Raw genomic sequence first — 18115 nt, 5'->3', positions numbered from 1 at the left:
GTCTGTTGATCCTTGCTAACAAGTACAGGTGTGCTCTCGTTTACATGTGTATGTTCTGATAATTGACCAGCTTTGGCATTGGGGAGTATCCATACTTCAAGCCTCACCGAGTCATTCTCGTGAATTGATGTCTCTCAGATAAGATCTCGAACCTTGAGCCATGAGGATCACCCAAGCCCCCCTCTCCAAGAAGCCAATTGACAGGCAAGAAGTGGCGCGCTGTCTCCCAAGGGCCCGTCATCCCATGTCGGTTGATCTTAGTTCCGTTGATAGGCCATGGCCCTTGCAGATAGCAAGGATACGGCCAAAAGAACACTGCGAATCGACTGCCATGTGTGCCATGTGTTAGAGCTCCCTGGGTTCGTTTGGCTCCATAACAACCTCTTTAAAGACTTGTCGGACAAGCCATACAGCGGGCCGGGCCAATACATGGGCAAGCTGACGGTAGCGTCATTGCGCGTGTTCCAGCCGTCAAAGTCAGTCGGTCTCTTGGGTCTTTGTCTTTGTTGTCAAAAAGACTCCCTCGTGTACTGCACATGCATAGTTGCATCCCTTTAGACCCGTAAATATCCTTCGCCTTTCTCGTTTTCCCTTCTTTTGTTTTTGCTCAGTTGCGATACTGACACTGAGATTGAAGAATCAACATAGATCATGGGATTGCGAAATAGAACTTGAGGATGGGTAAGTCCAAATCCCTAGAAAGGGTGTCCACACTCCAATATGTTCAGTACCTGACACCAACACCAACCCCTCTCTTCCCGCACCACCTCTAAAATCTGGGCTGTATCGCGGGAATACCTTCGTCACCACTTTCCCCCAAGAAAAGCCAGTCAATTCAGCCTTGCGGGGTCTTCTGTATTTATAACTGCATTCTAAGCAGAGTTGGCCGTGCTTACATGTAGACCCTGCTCTAGGCGTCTCCGCTGTCGTTTCACCAACATCTTCAAACATTCAGCAAAGATATCTCTTTTGTTCACTAACCCCCTTGTGTGACCCATAGTGCCGTCGCAGCCGCTGCCGGACCACCTGCAGGATACGCTCAGGTTCTCTCCCCGGCCTGTTCCTAGACTCGAAGAGGAGGAAGAAGAAGAAGAAGATGATGATGAGAAGAAGTGGGATAGAACATTACGCCCTGTAGCTTCAGAATCGCCGGTCGCCCATCGATTTGCGCACTCACGAGAATCGTCCGCCGAAAAGATCCCCCAGACGCACCCGCCCTTGACATCCCCACGACTTCATTCGAGGAGCCCCCTTGGCGGCGTTGTAGAGCGCATTATCGACCCGAAGAGCGCCGCGTACGGTCATCATCGTCAAACTTCGATTGTCCACGGCATTCAACACTCGAGAAATGGCAGCTTGGCCAGCACCAGCTCCAGTCCCCTCAGCCCGCAGATGATAGCAGCCGCTGGCGTCGGCCTTGATCGTTCAGACATGCAATCAGTGGCCACCCGTATCGATGGCGACGCCAGTTATCCTTCTCGGCCACCTACATCTCTCTCCGGAAATGTTGCACCTATGGACCGTCCTAATGCTTCTGATGCTGCATATGGCATGACCCAGCGAAAGCTCGAACGAATGCATAGTAAATCTCGGCGGGACCATACCCCCCATCATTCTCACTCTTCACGTCATAAGGATGAGCAAAAGACGGTTGGCGAATATGCGCTTCATGTCTTATTCACCTCAGTCAGTACAAACTTTAGTGTGTAAATGCTTACCACAACTAACTTGAAATAGTTTATTGCACAGGCGGAGGAGAAGTTGACAGAATGCGTCACGGTTCCGTTCGATCCCGAACCCAATGTTGAACAAATATGCGGACCCGGTGTTGACCCATCGTTCGATCAGTTGATAGTTGCCCTGGGCCATATCGCTAGCCCGAAACCGAAAGCCTTGATAGACTCGATGATGCTCTGGAGAAAAAGTAAAAGTGATGCTGCCAACGAAGCTCGCAGTCATCTTCAGCAATCTCGGAATGCCGCTGGGGGGGCACCTCTTGTTCGAAGAAATACAGAACCAGTACAAGCTGCGATGCCCGGCCAAGGAGGTACTGATTCTGTTTTCCCAAATGGTCCGCCAACACTCGCAGCAAGGCAAGAGTTTGTAGCACAAGCTGAACGTCGGTCGACCGTATCTATATACATTCTTTGTCGCGTTCTCCTCGAAGTCATCAGTCAGAGTAACTTGCCGTCTATCACCGCTGAAATGGAGGATAAGCTGGAAAGTATTATATTCGGACAACTCAAGATCGCCGATACTGAGCAGTTGATGGTTTCGCCTCTGAAACTTGCCAATTGGAACCTTTTTGCTCAATTGCTGGGACACATGAGTGGCATCAACTTTGGTGGGGTTACCAGGAGGTTCATTGAAGACCTGGACAGCTCTCTCCAAGAACGTGTGGTCAAAAGCCCAACCTCCTCTTCCGGTCGAGATGCAGAGGGAAAGGTAGAGCTTGTTTTGGGGGGCATGAAGCACCTTAAGCTCAAGATCTCACCCGAAGAGTCCTGGGAACAATCCTGCGATTTTCTCATCTCAGTTGGCCGTTTGTTCCAGAAATCTCACGGCCAAAAAGTCAAGACAGCCTTCTGCCAAGTGATAGAGATGCTTCTTCTTCCAATCGCCGCCAAGGCAAGCAACAGCCATTTCATGCATCCAAAATGGGCGGAAGTACTCGCTGCTGTCGGACCTCGCCTTGCACAAATGTTTATGAAGCCGAGGCATTGGAACTTCGCATTCCCTCTTACTGCGACTTTGCTTTGTGTATCCTCTCCGGACAATTTTGGATCACAATGGCTGCAGTTGATATTGCCTTTACAAACTAAAGTCAAGGATCGAATGACTAAACCCCTTTGTCTTCAGGTCATCTCTCGCTTGTTATGGACATTTCTGTATCGAACTAATGAGACCTTCCAAAATAGCCTCCGCAAAATCGACGAGGTCATGAAACTTGTTTTGCCATCTTCCAAGCGAAGTTTAGTTGCATCGGATACTCCGTGCACCGAACCTCTGATCCAGATCATTCGGATCGTTGGCTTCAAATATCCTGAATATTGCTTTAGGAATGTTGTGTTTCCTCTTATCAATGCTGAACTTTTTACTTCCAACAAAGAGTTGAAAGTTGAGCAACTGGACCCTGACCGGGTTGTTGTTGGCATCAGGGCTTTCCTATACATAATGTCGGATTTGGAGAAGGGTGAACAAGGGCGACCCCCGTTCCCCCAATTCTTTGAAAGTCCAAACTCGAGTTCGACTCCCGATCGGTTTCCTGTCTCCCCTGCTGTGTCTTCGGCCCGCAACTCTCCGCTATCACAACCAGATGCGCATTCGAAGGAGGAGTACATCACTCGCCCGGTTCTAACCCACGTATTGAGTGACGGAGTCCGAGACTTCTATCTCAAGTTCTGTGAAATCCTTGGGAAAATCACGATTATTTGTGACAATACCTTTGGTGGACAAGCGGCCTTGGATGAGAAGTTCAATAGCCCTTTGCCAAAAACCCCTATAACTGAGACCTTTACCTTCTCTCGCAAAGACGACCATCAGAGTGCCGCGGATCAAAAACAAGCGTTTTATGAACTCTTACATGTTGCTGTTCAGGCGTTACCCCGCTGTCTTTCTGTTGACATACCTTTCAACTCTCTGATCAATTTGCTCTGTACGGGAACAGCCCACGTGCAGTATAACATCGCAGAGTCATCTGCCAATTCTTTGAAAGCCATTGCCAGACAATCACATGCTCAACAAGTCACTATGGGATTCGCTCGTTTCATCTTCAACTTTGATGATCGATACTCAACAATGTCTGATGGCGGAATGCTTGGCCACAGTCATATCGAGAACACTCTACGCTTATACGTTGAACTGCTACAGATATGGATCGAGGAAATCAGACAAAAGACCCGCGATGCTGCTACAGACCAACCTGAAGCTAATGCCTCCGATAAAAGAGCTATCAAGCTTGATCTATCTAGTATCTGGGCGGAGGTTGACCAAGCCGAGGCCCACGGATTGTTTTTCCTCTGTTCGCAATCACGACGAGTTCGTCACTTTGCAGTGACAGTTCTTCGTTTGATTGTTGAATTTGACAAGGCCCTCGGGAAAGAAGCTTCTGAGGATAAGGATTCCATGAGACTGATTGATATCCTTGAAAACGAGTCCAGTAAGGTCATGGATTTCAACGATGAGCAGCTATCTGTTGCTGAACGAAGCCGACTGCAACGGGGTCTACAAAACGCCAACAACCAAGGTGCTCTCGTTGAGCTTTGTGCCAGTGATGTCTCTTATGATACCACTTTGTGGTTTAAAATCTTCCCTAAGCTCATTCGCATGGCTTATGAGAAATGTCCGTTTACAGTTACTATCTGTCGCGATCTCATTTGCAATCGTATTTTGCAGATGTACAAGCCAATCGTGTACCTCTCCGAGCCTTCAAGGGGCTTGTACTACAACAACGAGCCAGGAAGTGCTAGGCTAGGGGCCCGATCTGCGACAACTCATCCTGAGGTGATGGTGGAGCAATGGAAGCTGTATCTAATCTTTGCTTGCACAACACTGGCAGACCCAGGCGCTTTGCCAACGGCTCAGGATCCTCAGCACGTCCGGAAGGCATCCAAAGCGTCGTCCAAGGATAAGATTGTGACGGCTCGGATGTTGTTCAAGTACCTCATTCCCATGCTGTCCGTCTCCTCCGCATCTGTTCGGGACGCTGTTGTTGTTGCTATGGGGTCCATCAACATTCATATTTATCGGACTCTTCTTGAGGAGCTTCAGGGCCAAGTCTCTCGATGCAACGATGAGGCACGAGCTCGTATACATCAGAGGACAAACAGCAATCCTAGGAGGAATAGGAAGATGGATCTTCTCAGAACGGAAATTACCCATGTTTTCAAGTTGACGTCGCATTTCCTTCGAGACCCCGAAGTTTACAACGGCGAGTTTTTCTTAACGACTCTCACCACATACACAAAGGACCTGAAGCTATTCCTGATGGACGGAGAAGTCCAGATGGATTGGGAATTTCAGAAGCTCCGACGCCATTACTGTGGACTGATGGAAGCATTATTTGAAGGAATTAACAGAACCAAAGACCCGTCCCGATGGATGACTTTTGAATCCCGAAAATCGGCGTTCTCGCTGATGGAGGACTGGTGCGGATTCTCGCCGAATCAGAACCAGATCCGTGCTCGAGAGGACACCATGCGGCAATCGCTAATTGACCAACAGACCTTGGGCGAGCGAGGCACTGCTACCGCTGCGATGGAGATAGAGAAGAGAAACCTTCGGACTGCAGCCCTCAGTGCAATGGCTGCTTTATGTGGCGGACCAATTAGCGTCACAACTGAGAGTAACGTGGTGCTTCAGTTTGATGTTCGACGCATGCTTGCTTGGATCGACTCTATTTTCAACTCGGGAAGCGATAAGATGAACGTCATTGGCAGAAGAGCCCTCCAGAACCTAATCGTTCACAATCAGGAGGTTCCTTACTTGATGGAGCACTGCATTGCACGTTGCTATTTGGCCGAGGCCCCTAAAGTTCTCGAAAGCTACTTCACCGTGGTCACACAAGTTCTCCAGGATCACATTGACTATCCTTGTCCGTTCTGGAAGCTCCTTGGTTTGTGTCTGTTCACATTGGGCAATGATCAAAGCGAGATCCGGTCCAAGTCTTCTACTGTCCTTCGGAGCTTGGAGGCACGTCAACAGAGAAACTCCAAGATTCAAGACTTTGACATCAGCATCTCAGACAAAACGCAGGCCGTGTACAAACTAGCACAGTTCGAAATTTCCAAACGCCTTGCCAAGCAACACACAGAACTGGCATTCCACATCTTCTCCGAATTCACCCTTTATTTCAAGGATCTTCAACCTGCGGCTCAGCGAAATGTTGTTGCAGTCATGTTGCCCTGGATTCAGTCCATTGAGTTAAAGTTGGACCCTAGCGGTGGACCTGCGGCACAGTCATTTGTATTGCTTGCAAACCTGCTCGAGATCACTATCAAATCCAGTGGCGCACTGCATAATGAGGTTCAAGCACTTTGGCAGGCTCTTGCAACTGGGCCTTACCCAGGAAACGTTCGATTGGTTCTCGAATTCATCATGCAGTTGTGTCTTGAGCGTCGGGAGCAGAATTTCGTGGAGTATGCTAAGCAAATTGTCGTTTTTCTCTCAACAACAAACAGCACGCCTGGCATCAAGGTTGTTGAATTCCTTCTTATGCAAATAACCCCGAAGGCCATGGTACCGAACGAGAAGCGAGATGCTGTTGAGCCCCCAGCTGACATTAATCTTCTGCCCTACTGTGCTAACTTGGCAGAGGCTCTTCCAGTTGGAACCAAGCAAGCTGGGTTTTCTCTCGGCCAACTGTCATTGATCTTACTTGTGGATTTAATGGTATCTCCAGTTCACCTGACCCACGAAAACGTCCCGCTTCTTCTTCAGGTCGTCACTGTCCTTTGGGATCATTACACTCCGTTGGTTCAGGAGCAGGCACGAGAGATGCTCGTGCATCTCATCCATGAGGTGGTCATATCGCAGATAGACGAGCAGACTCAGGATGTTGACAAGACAGCCATCGAAGATCTAATCGACATGATTCGTCGGCACGATCGCTCTGTGGTCTGGGGATACGAGGATAGCAACGGCAAGGTTGACGATCACGATAGCAAAGTGCCACCAAGCATGGAATTCCTTACAACAGAGGTTATCAAAACCTTTGAGACGACCTTTCCCGGAATCAAAGAGCATTGGGGACGCCTTTCGCTTACTTGGGCGACATCATGCCCAGTTCGACATCTTGCTTGCCGCTCGTTCCAAATCTTCAGATGCGTTCTTACATCTGTGGACCAGCCAATGCTTGGAGACATGCTTGCCCGATTGTCCAATACTATTGCTGATGAAGACCCTGAAATCCAATCCTTTTCCATGGAAATCTTGACAACTTTGAAGACCATCATTGTCAAGCTTGATGCTGAAGATCTTCTTAACTTCCCACAACTGTTTTGGACGACTTGTGCTTGTTTAGAGTCTATCAACGAGCGGGAGTTTTTGGAAGCGGTTGAAATGCTCAATAAGTTCCTTTCAAAATTGGATTTGAGCTCACCAAATGTGCGACGAATACTTGCTGACGGCCAGCCGTCTCGCTGGGAGGGGATATTTGAAGGTATCCAGCCTCTACTTCACAAGGGTTTGCGGTCGTCGCTTTGTTGGCAACCAACTCTCGACACAATAGATAAGTTGGTACACCTACCAAGCGACGGCTTAGTCGGCGACGAGTCCCGTCTGTTCTTCTCGCTACTGGCCAACTTCCCCCGTTTCTTGAACGAACTTGAGAGACCCACCTCGGACGAAAGCGTTATCCAGACAACAAGACTTCTTCAGGAAGAAGCCGATAATCAAGGCTTGGCTGGTATCGCTGAGGCTCTGGAAGATTTCGCAATGGGAAATCCACAGGACAGCAGCAAAGATTTCATTGTTGATCTATGGGGAGCTTTACGAGAGTACTATCTCCCGCAGATGGATTTCCAGATGGTGACTTTCCTAACCGGGCTCCTCACAAACTCGTTGTCGTGGGTGAAGATCCAGACCATGAGGATCCTTTGTGTCGCAATTCCTGAAGTGGACATGCGCAAGCCTGAGCTCGCTGGACATGGATCCGATCTGATTTCCCCACTTCTTCGGCTCCTACAGACAGAGTTCTGTATGGAGGCGCTTGAGGTGTTGGACAACATCATGACTATGTCTGGAAATCATATGGACAAGCATCATTTGAGGATGAGTATGACACGGCCAACCTCGAGGGCAATACGCAAGGAATACGAGCGTACGCAGAGTTTGTTTGGAATACCTGAGGCATCAGGATGGGCCATTCCTATGCCTGCGAAGAAGACAGATGCTACGCGGGCCAATATCCATGCCGCTTTCTATACTTGTCAGGGCTCAGAAGGGATGTTGACCGAAACTTCACCTACCCCCGATGTCGAGTTTCATGCCGACGACTTTCCATACAACTACTTTGGCGCACCAGAACGAACCGAAACGATGCTGTCTGATGAAGGTCGCGGAGACGTTCACTCAGGGGATCTTGCAACCAAACTGGATAGCCTTGACGATTTCTTCGAAGAGCCGTCCAGTCCTACAACGGATGACGATGGCAGGTCTTCCAGAACAATCACCGAATATACCCCAGAGTCCTTCGAACCTGGAGCGGAACTTTACGATGAACAGATTCTGCCCATTCTTCACGAAGCCTCGAACAATACCTCCTTCCAAAATGGATTCTCTGATCGATCTCCAGGATTATCGAGGGAGGCAAGCTCGAACACTATGAATCCAGGCGCCTTCAGTGTGGTAATTCCTACTGTCAGACCAGGCCTACATTCCAGATCCATCACATCACCCTCAGCTCCAGCCTCTTATCAACCACAGATGGGCGATATTGTTTCTGATGATGAGTATATGGGGGGCTTCTCTGATGCTGATGATGAGAGGCCTGGCACGGGGCATACCGAAAGCGCCTTTTACTTGGAAAATATGATCAAGCCCGCAACACGAAGACCTCAGTCGAGGATGAGACGTGGGCCAAGCAGCCGTTCACGAGACGAGAGGAGCAGGGAGAAACCACCGCCTCAACCGGCATCACGCCTGGCTAATAGTATATTCCCACCAGGTATGCAAGACCACGCAGAGGGCGATATGCTATGATATGTGAAGAGGACTTGTTTTGTTGGCCATTTTTGTATAATTGCTGGATATGTTGTAAGATGAGCGGAACTTGTGCTGCGCTGGCGCCAGGGACTTTGAATGTCAACTAGTCAAAGTATCGGATATGTCACTACATATATTTCTAAGAAAAAAAGCGATTGAATTCCACAATGAATCAACTATCGAACTCATAGTTCATAGCAAGTCCTGTGGTTGCGAGTGACTATGTGGTTTCTGCTCAGCTTGGCCGACAACGTAAGGCGTGGAGCCTCAAGCTTTTCATTTATCAAGGCTAAATAAATAATCCTAAACTCAAGATTAATGTAGCTATTCTAAGCGAGAACAGTTGATCATCTCTCATAATACAATCAGCTCGAATGATAGCACTTGGAAAACGTTGGCAGGGTTATATGTAACCCCGTTTAATGCATATTCTGGCCCAATCTCCATAAACCAATGGTTTTAAGATGGAAAGGTTCGATACATCAGCCAACATTCTGTGAATAATGCCTATTTTGCTCCGAGGCTTTTTTAATGTCTCAAGGCATGCAAATCATTCGACAAAATGGTGCCGCGCAATAAATGGTGCAAGGCTGATGAGCAAGCGCAAAGCCAAGGCTCCAAAACCCTATGAATTGATATATCCTGATGCTCCGACCAAGGAGCACTCCGATCTCAACTCCTTCTTATCATACGTGGAACGTGTCAGCTTAAACAAAAGATCTACGGTCTACAGAGGCACCCATTATGAGTACACAGTCGCCGACACACTATCCCAGTATGGCTTCTTTCTCAAACGCGTTGGCGGGCAGTCAGACCGTGGCATGGATCTTCTGGGGATATGGACACTCCCCTCCACGACGCGAACTTTCAAAGTGGTTCTCCAATGCAAAGCGGGTGCTCGGAGTGCAAGCCCAATGTACGTTCGCGAGCTCAAGGGCGCCATGGCAGCAGCGCCTCCGGGATGGCGAGGCAATGATGTCCTGGGCCTCCTGGTGGGTGAGAAACCAGCCACAAAGGGTATGCAGGGCGAGATGCATTCTGCGGATGTGGCGCTAGGCTATGTGTGCTGTTCTAAGGAGGGAGATGTTCTGCAACTGCTATGGAATATCAAGGCTCAAGAGATGGGGCTAGATGGAGTTACAGTTGGTTTGAAGTATGGGGAGGATAATAACAAGCTTGTGCTGGTGAGGGGAGGTGAAATGTTGCCTCTGCTGGAGAAGACCAAGACTGAGGAGGAAGACGTGGTGGTTGATGTGTCTGCCATTGAGTTTGAAGGTTCACAAAGTTGACGTGGAATGGCCACTCTCATGCATTTTATGTATTCTATGTAAAATATGGCATATTTCATTTATTCACTTCATGTCAAGCCAAGAAGTAGAGTGTATCAGAATCAGCACGTCAGAACGTTATCCAAAGTTATCTATGCGAAAACGTTCTATAATGACATGGCCCTCACTTATCCTTACTCAACGCCTCCTTTCCTTGCCTTCATCTCTCGTAGGTAATCAGCCTCGGTTCAGTGGTTACATTCCACGCTCATATACCAGCCTTCGCAATAGCCTTCTTCACAGCCATCTCGATCTCCTTGAGATACGCTTCGGGCTTCTTCGTACCAATGGCTTTGTTGTCATCACTACCGTCCATGTCGAAAACATCATCGAAGCTGAATTCTCCAGAAACCACATCTTGCTCGACAAGATCACACGGTACAGCCTTGTCGAATGTGACCCATTCTTGGCCTTTATGATACTTGTGACAGAACTGCTCCTCTACCGGCTTGCCAGGGTCGAAACGGCATTTCCACTAGCCACCGCTCTTCTTCTGGAAAGGTTCGGACCAGCGAGAGCTGGGTTCGTGCCATTTCTTGTCCCACTTGTCGTTGTTTTTCTTGGTGCGCATCTGGTTCTCGAGTCTCCAGATATGGGTGAGGAATTCTTTGTACTGCTTCTCGATGCTGTTGCGGCGGTTGATGGGCACAACGCCATAGCTAGTAAAGGTCGGGAACCATTTGGGGACATCAACCTTGACTGGGGTTTCGTACATGTTGTGGCGCGTAGAGTCATTATCAGTCTCAGGGAGTATATAGGGGACGTAGTCGGTTTCCCATTCGAGTTTGTTGGTGTCGACGGCCTTGGGAAGTTCTTTCAGATGGGGTGAGTTGAAGGTTGGGAAGTGGTGTTTAACCTGCTTAGAAAAGGCTTTATTACATGCCTTTTTCTTCGAAAAAGCCGCTTCGTCATCAAGCCACTTAGCCGCTGGGCAGGTAGTGGATGACTGCTCTTTAAGCCACCGATCATACTTCGAAGATTTGGAAGTAGAGGACTTGTTGGAGGGCTTGGGCTTCTTTGAAGGCTTCTGAAGAATGTAATCCTCATCTTCATCTTCGACCTCTCTCAGCGAGAACAGCCCCCGGAAACTCTCAGCTTCACAAAGAACCGCCGTCTGGTCCTCGGTAAGTGGTAAGTGAGAGGAATCTGGGTGGAAGGTGAATTCTCCAGCGATCATGCCTTCGACATATCCATCTCGGACGGCCATCTTTCTGGTTAAAGCGGCAACTTCGACTTTGTCGTCGTATATCGCTTGTTGTACGTGGCGGGGCACATCATGGAATTCGATTGGGGTGTTCCAGTCGAGCATCTTGATGGCCTCCTGTTCCACAGTGACCTGTCTCTTATCATTGACCTTTTTGACACTAACATCGTGATGGTGCTTCTTGTAGGTGGCATGAACAGCATACTCTTGGCGAACATCTGCTTCAAGAGCGAGTGGTTCGAGAAAGTTGATTTCGCTATGCCACTTGTGTAGCGATAGAGGTATTTCGGGGTCGATCTGCTCAGCGAAGACTCTAGGCTTAAAGGTGGAATCACTGTGTTCGGTATATTCTTTGTTGCAAGGATGGAAAGATTCCTCATGCCAAGTCTTTAGCAGCTTGAATCCGGGCTTGCGCTGTGGAATGGTGAACTGAGATCGGTGGCTAGTGTTGGGCTTGTGATACTCCCGAGGTCGATTGACTTGGCTATCGATGCTCCGTTTGTGCTTAGTTTCGCGTACATCTCCAGCACCGTACTTATTGCGTTGGGAGTCGGCCGGAGGCGTGTGAAGATCAACTGAAGACACTTCGCCCTGGTTCGGGCTGCAGAGGTAATCTTTGAGAGCTCGCAGACTGTGTGGTGAGAATACCTTGAGATTGTTCCCAGATGGTGAGCTGGGGTAAGTGTCTTGTTGCTCTTCTTGACTCTTATTGAGAGGTACTTCTTTGCCTAGATTCTCTATGAGGAGAGAAGGGGGAGGAATTTCTGCGCATGAGGCTGACAACTGGTTCGGCGTCATGATGAAAGTTGGCGTTGGGTTCAGGTCTGCAAGGTGTGTCTCCGATGACAAGTCTCCAACAGATATATCCAGAAAGTAAAATGGAGATTTGTGTTTATTCTAAAAAGAAAAAGTATTGTGTGCGCGAGAGGAGAGAGGGGAATACTACAATGTGTATAGGTGAACAACCAATACCTGAACATAAGTGCGCAGCCACCTGCCAGTGCCTGACACTCCCACTCACCGACTAGACCTGAACAAGTCGAACATATAGAACCAACAATGTCTGAACAATTGGCAATACGCTGTCAATCAGGAGTAGCCAGTGGAAACGGCTTTCTGCCAGTGTTGAAGAAAGTTCACTCAGTAGAGAAGCAAATTCTCATCACTGTCTTATATACTACTACACGACAAACGTATATGAGTATTTATTTCCCACAGTCATAAGTTGTGGCCCAACTTCGCGTTGGTACAAAGCTTTACGATTCAACGTAACAAGGCCAAATCCCCTCTCTCGACGCCTACAATGAGCTGACGACTCTCGCCTACCTTCACCGTCAGTGAGTCACGAGCTGAGGGACAGATCTCGATGTTAACGATGTATGAGGATCTAGCCAGCTTTATAAACTGTTTGCGGCCTTGTTCCCGGGTTCTGAGCATACACGAGATCGTTCTGTGACGGTTGTATGTTCGGCAGAGCCGGTGCATAAGGGACGCTGGGAGACTCGTGGATCGGGTTATTTGTAACGTTGTATGGTCATACATTGATCCGTGTCGACTTCTGGAAACATTCCGTAAGTGGTTATATAATACAGTTATATACAAAAGTCCATAAACCCCTCGCTGCCATCTATATCCCGTGTTATACATACAATCACAAGCACAGACACCGCTGCATGTGGCTCATTTCCTACACTATGATGACACAGGTCCTACTTTGACCTGCTCCCGAAGTCTCTTAGCCTCGGCCACCCGGGCCTGTTTATCTTGTCTTCTCTGTCCTGCCTCAATCCTCGCGAACTGACCACGCGCGCCATGCTTGAGCTTTGTGATCATATCCGCCGCCTTGCCTTTGTCCAGGTTTTCAAGCTTCAGAGGTTCCGCCTTTCCCCGCATCTTGTTGATGAAATCAACTTGTCCCTGTGTAGGTGGCAGTGTCCGCCATTTCTGATAGCGGTGGATAAATGTGTGGGGGAACATCTTGGCCGCGAAACTGTCCGCTCCATGCACTGCATCAGTGAATGTGGCTGCCGTGAGAATCTCCCGTGGCATTGCGTATGGTGCTTTGGCTACGCCAGGCGGTAGAGCTCGTACCTCTATGGCTCGGTAAAGCGGCCCCTTTGTGTTAAGCTGTTCACTGACCCGCTCGATTCGAACATATGAACCGCTCGGTGACGATAAGATAAATTTTTCCTTTCCGACCTGAACCCATGCATACTTGCTTATGGCCCGGATATGTTTCTCGCCAGACGTATCGGCGATAAGATCTAAAACCGAGTCATAGTCTGTGAATGTGACACTATCGGCTCCAGGCCCGGGAGTTGTCTGGTATGACAAAGGTTTTTGAGTCGTGACATGCTCGGTGTCCTTGATCTTGCGTAGGTCATTCACTGTTGCCCTCTCAACCAGGATATCAGGGTCCAGACCGAATAGCGTTGGTGTAGTTACGATTCCAGTGTCCAAACTCGAGACCAGATCAATGATATGGCAGTTCTTCTTTCCCGGGTGCAACCGCATTCCTCTACCGATCATCTGAACAAGTAAGTTGCGAGACCTCGTCGGCCTCGCGAGGATAATGCAGTCAATATTTGGGATATCAGTTCCTTCAGTGAAAACGCCGCAGTTAACCAGCACTGGAAACTCTCCTTTTCGAAAAGAGTTCAACGTCTCGCCTCTTTCAATCTTGGGGGTCTCTCCAGTAACATATCTCGCGTCAAAGCCATGCTGTCGGAACCGATCTGTCAGCTCCACCACATGGGCGACGTCAACACAAAACACAAGTGTTGACTTTCTTCCTGGAGCTTTCGCCATCCAGCTGCGGACTGTTATATCGTTGATCTCACTGGTGTTGACAGCCTTGGATAAATCTGAAGGGAGATAATCGCCGAAAGCCCCCTTCTTGACTTCAGATAAGTTTGCCTTGGACTCAACCGTCGTGAAAATGACGTCCGACAGCCACTTTTTAGAGATCATATCTACATAATCTTTGTGATAAACAATTTCGTCAATGGCTGCGCCCAGTTTCACTCCATCGAAACGTGAAAACGTGGCGGAGACACCAACTAGATTTGGGGAGTCAGGTCGCTTCTCATGTAATCCAAAGTGACGAAGGGTCTTGAGATACCCTGGAGCAACGATGTGATGGGCTTCGTCGACCAGCAAAAGTTTGAAGCTGGACGGGTCGAATTTCTTAAGACGGCCTTGTGACGTTATGCTTCGTACGCTGGCGACTGTGATATCTGCCGTTCCCGTTGCATGGACATTGCCCATCTCGATCTCGATCCTCTTGTCAGGATACGCACGTTGACAGTGGTTGGCTGCTTGTTCCACCAGCTCACGACGATGCGCCAATATCAGTGTCTGTTGCGCGTCCTCATTTACTGTTGGGATTCTATCAATGAGTTGTGTAAAGATGACCTTCTTTTTGTCAATCGACTGAGCTTTCATTGTAAGAGAAATACGCTTACTGTTTTACCGCTACCAGTAGCCAGAGATATCCCGACTCTTTTGTGACCGCTCTTCAGAGAGGAAAGAACTGAGTCTATGCATTCTTCTTGATAGTCTCGAAGCTGTAACTTGGGGGTGTCATGAGTGACTGCTGAGGCAAAGGCTCTGAATGAATGTAGGCTTATTGTGAAAGGCAACCTTGCAGCTTTGGACCGTAAAACACATCGCGGTATAGCCCGTAGCATGGCACATGATGAGAGGTGCAGTGAAAATGCGTTTCGTCTCATCGATATATGATAATAAAAAAATACTTCATGGTTGAGATGTCATGAGTCTTCGAATGCTAACCTAGACCAAGGTGTGAATGCATTATGTAAGCAACATTCTTCCACTAATATTTCATTTCAACGTCAACTGAAGGAGTGGACAAGCGGTTATAAGAACTCGGTGCAAGATGAGTGATGCGCTAACGTCAATATCAACTTTGTGATTATCTTTTTAGTATCTCGAAAAGTTTTTTTCTCATTTCCCTCTTTTGACAACTTGACAACCGCTCCTGGCCGGGAGTAACTCAGGTTCATTCTGCTTGCTAACATGTTTTCACCCTCTTGTATCTTTCCAGCCATCATACACAAATCAGTATGGAGTCGGAAACCAATTATGAACCTCTCTATGAGGACTTAAGCGATACAGAGCAAGCTGGAAACCTGGAGTTGGGAGACGATGTCCTGTTACCGCCACTTGACGAGCCATACGTCGCTGATCAAACCGACGCATCTGGCAGTGTGTATAGTGAGAAGGAGGATGAAACGGACCAAGACAACGAGGATTCTTCCCTGAAAAGACGCGCCGGTGAAGATTCATCCCCGAGACTCTTCAAAAGACAGAAAGGAGTTCTCAACACCGAGTATTTGGATCTTCTTAATAGAGATATTGAAGATGCAGCTCAGCGTGTCTGCCTTACCGACGATAGCGAAGAGACCGTTTTGTACCCAAGCCAAATAGGTCTTACTTACTGGTCGATATCGGAGAAGAAACTCTTCTTCGAAGCGATTGCTCGTCTTGGCCAGAGTGATCTTCCAGGTATTGCATCTCGCATAGGCACCAAGAGCGAGATCGAGGTGAATCATTACCTCGACGTGCTCCGAACAGCACGTCTCCTGAGACAACGACAAATCAGACGCCCCGCTGTTGAATTCCCAGAGATCCCAGCCGCCGTAGAACTAAGTCAGCAATGTTGCCACGCCTTAGACGAGGCTGCAGATGCTATTTCTGTGCGTCAGGAACGAAAAGAGGAACAGCGAGAGGAGAGCAAATGGGGAGACTGCTGGGACATCAGCCCAAAGATTGCGCGCCGACTAGACAAGGGCGAAACCGTCGTTGAAGGCCAAGTTCTTCCATTCTCCAAGCTATTCAACTTGCATACGTGGCTAAGACTATCTGAGCGTATCTTTATGAATTCCTCCATTCCTAGTGAGAACTGGGATTCTATCGACAACAGGCCTCCCTCGATGTGGGCCACTACATTCGACGACTTTCACTCTTTGGCAGTCTCAATCACGAAACGATTGGTTCAAACAACGATATTCCTCAGCGAGTCAAGAATCAGGGCGAAAAAGGAACTCGTACCGACTACTCGCGAAATCATCAGAGCACAAGATGTGGAAGCAGCCGTGTCGTCCTTGGGATTGAATCATAATTCCCATCAGTTTTGGAGCCAATGCGCACGAAGACTACGACTTGAGGTCCACGAGGAGCCGCCCCAGCTGGAGGAGGAAGGAGAACGTGAACCTCTTAGCTATGAAGAAGTGGAAACCATTCTTTCCAACGGCGGCGATGAGGCCGACCGGGCATTGGTAGCGCCATCTGATGTAGACGAAGCCGCCAACTCTTCTGGAAACGAGGCCCTAAGTTCTGATTTCGAGGAACCCGTCTCACATTTGAACGAAGAGGAGGCTGCTATCACACGAGAGGCCAACGAAGTTTTGCTCTTCTCTGCCGCCGACTTCCCAGAAACGTATCGGAAGAAAGAGACCCTCAAGAATCGCATCGCGAGTGAGCGGCGACAGGAGCAATATGCCGAAGAACGCGACCAGTACGTCAGCTGGCAGGCTGAGGCTGAGATGTGGGATCTCCTACAGAAGAAACCTCTCACTGAACTACCCAGGATACCAGAACCGGGCCCGTTGCAAAGGTCAACTATGGATGTGGAGAGCATCTTTCCCATAGGAAGGGACTGGAGAACCACGGTAAAGTACCGCAGCGAGTGGGAAGGAGAATAGGACACAACATCTGTGTTAGCCAGTGAAATGACATTAGAGCTCAGGAGCTCGCTTTTTAATGTGAATAATACTTATTATGACTCCATGCCTAAGGGTATCTGAACCGCATCATCTATCGTTTACATCATACCAATGAATTCTCAAGTTAACGTCTCCTCTTCGGTCTTGCCTTTGCTTTAGTAGTCTTCGCCTTCTGGCCCTTCTTGGCACCTCGTGTAGACTTTGATACTTGTGTTTCGCTCTCTTCAGCACTTTCTTCTTCCTCGCTAGAAGAGCTTTCGCTGCCTTCTTCTTCGCTCTCCTCTTCTTCTTCCTCCTCCTCCTCTTCTTCCTCTTCTGTGGTCTCGGCCTTTTCTTGCGTCTCAGTCTTTGCCGGGGTCGCTTTCTTCTTTTGTCGTGGAGCGCCTCGTTTGGACTTGGGTGCTGGTGATGGGGCGTCTGTAGCGTCCTCCGTATCTTCTACCGTCGTATCACCTCGCTTGCGCTTCTTGGCTGGTGAAGGTGCTGGAGAAAGTTCGAGCTGGGGTGGTGATGTTGGAGCTTCGCTGACGTCGGCCACAGCTCTGGCCATCATGGCTTCATAGAATTCCTGTCTTGGCAAACAAAATTCGTTGAATTCGACCTCTTCATCGTCGAAGTTCTCTCTTTCATCGATCACCTCAAGATTGTAGTATGTTCGGAGCTTTTGCCAAATGTACGGAATGCGTGTGTGCTGGTAAAAATCAGGGTCGATACCATGATTTCGTAAATGCTCCGAAATTGCTATCATTCGAAAGTGCTTGTGCATGCCTATACAGTCTTGGTTAGTAATAGCTCGACGTGAAGGAAGAGATCTAACTGACCAGCTGGTTTCCAGCGAATGACACCCTTGAATAATGAAGCCACTTGATCATCCGTCCAAAGATCATTGTAGTTATTGTCTGGCTGTTGCTCTTTTGTCTCGCTAGAACCTTCATTATCGCCAGTCTGGGGAGTGTCAACATCCATTGCATCGTCATCTCGCGCAGGAGTTGGTGTCGCAACAGTTTGGGTGCTAGCCCGAGCGCGCTTCCTCGGCGCCATTGCGATCGTGATGAGGAGATCAAGATCGGGATCGGTCGATTTATGGTGATATTCACGAGAGATGCTGTGTAAGTGACAATTGTGTATCAGGG

The 18115-nt window shown here is 48.6% G+C and overlaps 5 protein-coding genes across 5 annotated transcripts; 2 read left to right on the top strand and 3 right to left on the bottom strand.

The window, feature by feature from the left end:
* Positions 1-677: 677 nt before the first annotated feature.
* FTJAE_3838 (TAO3-transcriptional activator of OCH1) lies at positions 678-9992 on the top strand (the record flags this gene model as incomplete). The annotated part of the gene is made up of 5 exons (XM_037350179.1): positions 678-681; positions 1001-1686; positions 1738-8665; positions 8943-8955; positions 9293-9992. The coding sequence occupies 5 exons, from the start codon at positions 678-680 to the stop codon at positions 9990-9992; spliced, it is 8331 nt and encodes a 2776-aa protein (XP_037209090.1).
* Positions 9993-10239: 247 nt separating this feature from the next.
* Positions 10240-12033, bottom strand: FTJAE_3837 (uncharacterized protein; the record flags this gene model as incomplete). Its single annotated transcript, XM_037350178.1, has 2 exons — positions 10240-10442; positions 10515-12033. 2 exons carry the CDS (start codon positions 12031-12033, stop codon positions 10240-10242), a joined length of 1722 nt encoding a protein of 573 aa, XP_037209089.1.
* Positions 12034-12927: 894 nt separating this feature from the next.
* On the bottom strand, positions 12928-14679 carry FTJAE_3836 (uncharacterized protein; the record flags this gene model as incomplete). Its single annotated transcript, XM_037350177.1, has 1 exon — positions 12928-14679. One exon carries the CDS (start codon positions 14677-14679, stop codon positions 12928-12930), a length of 1752 nt encoding a protein of 583 aa, XP_037209088.1.
* Positions 14680-15320: 641 nt separating this feature from the next.
* Positions 15321-16961, top strand: FTJAE_3835 (RNA polymerase I-specific transcription initiation factor rrn5; the record flags this gene model as incomplete). Its single annotated transcript, XM_037350176.1, has 1 exon — positions 15321-16961. The coding sequence occupies one exon, from the start codon at positions 15321-15323 to the stop codon at positions 16959-16961; it is 1641 nt and encodes a 546-aa protein (XP_037209087.1).
* Positions 16962-17106: 145 nt separating this feature from the next.
* Positions 17107-18023, bottom strand: FTJAE_3834 (EAF7 Esa1 associated subunit of the 4 histone acetyltransferase complex; the record flags this gene model as incomplete). Its single annotated transcript, XM_037350175.1, has 2 exons — positions 17107-17750; positions 17804-18023. The coding sequence occupies 2 exons, from the start codon at positions 18021-18023 to the stop codon at positions 17107-17109; spliced, it is 864 nt and encodes a 287-aa protein (XP_037209086.1).
* Positions 18024-18115: the final 92 nt, after the last annotated feature.

This window comes from Fusarium tjaetaba (genome assembly GCF_013396195.1).
Source record: "Fusarium tjaetaba strain NRRL 66243 chromosome Unknown NRRL66243_c0000071, whole genome shotgun sequence".
Classification (NCBI taxonomy): domain Eukaryota; kingdom Fungi; phylum Ascomycota; class Sordariomycetes; order Hypocreales; family Nectriaceae; genus Fusarium; species Fusarium tjaetaba.
This window is presented reverse-complemented; position numbering and strand designations above follow the sequence as displayed.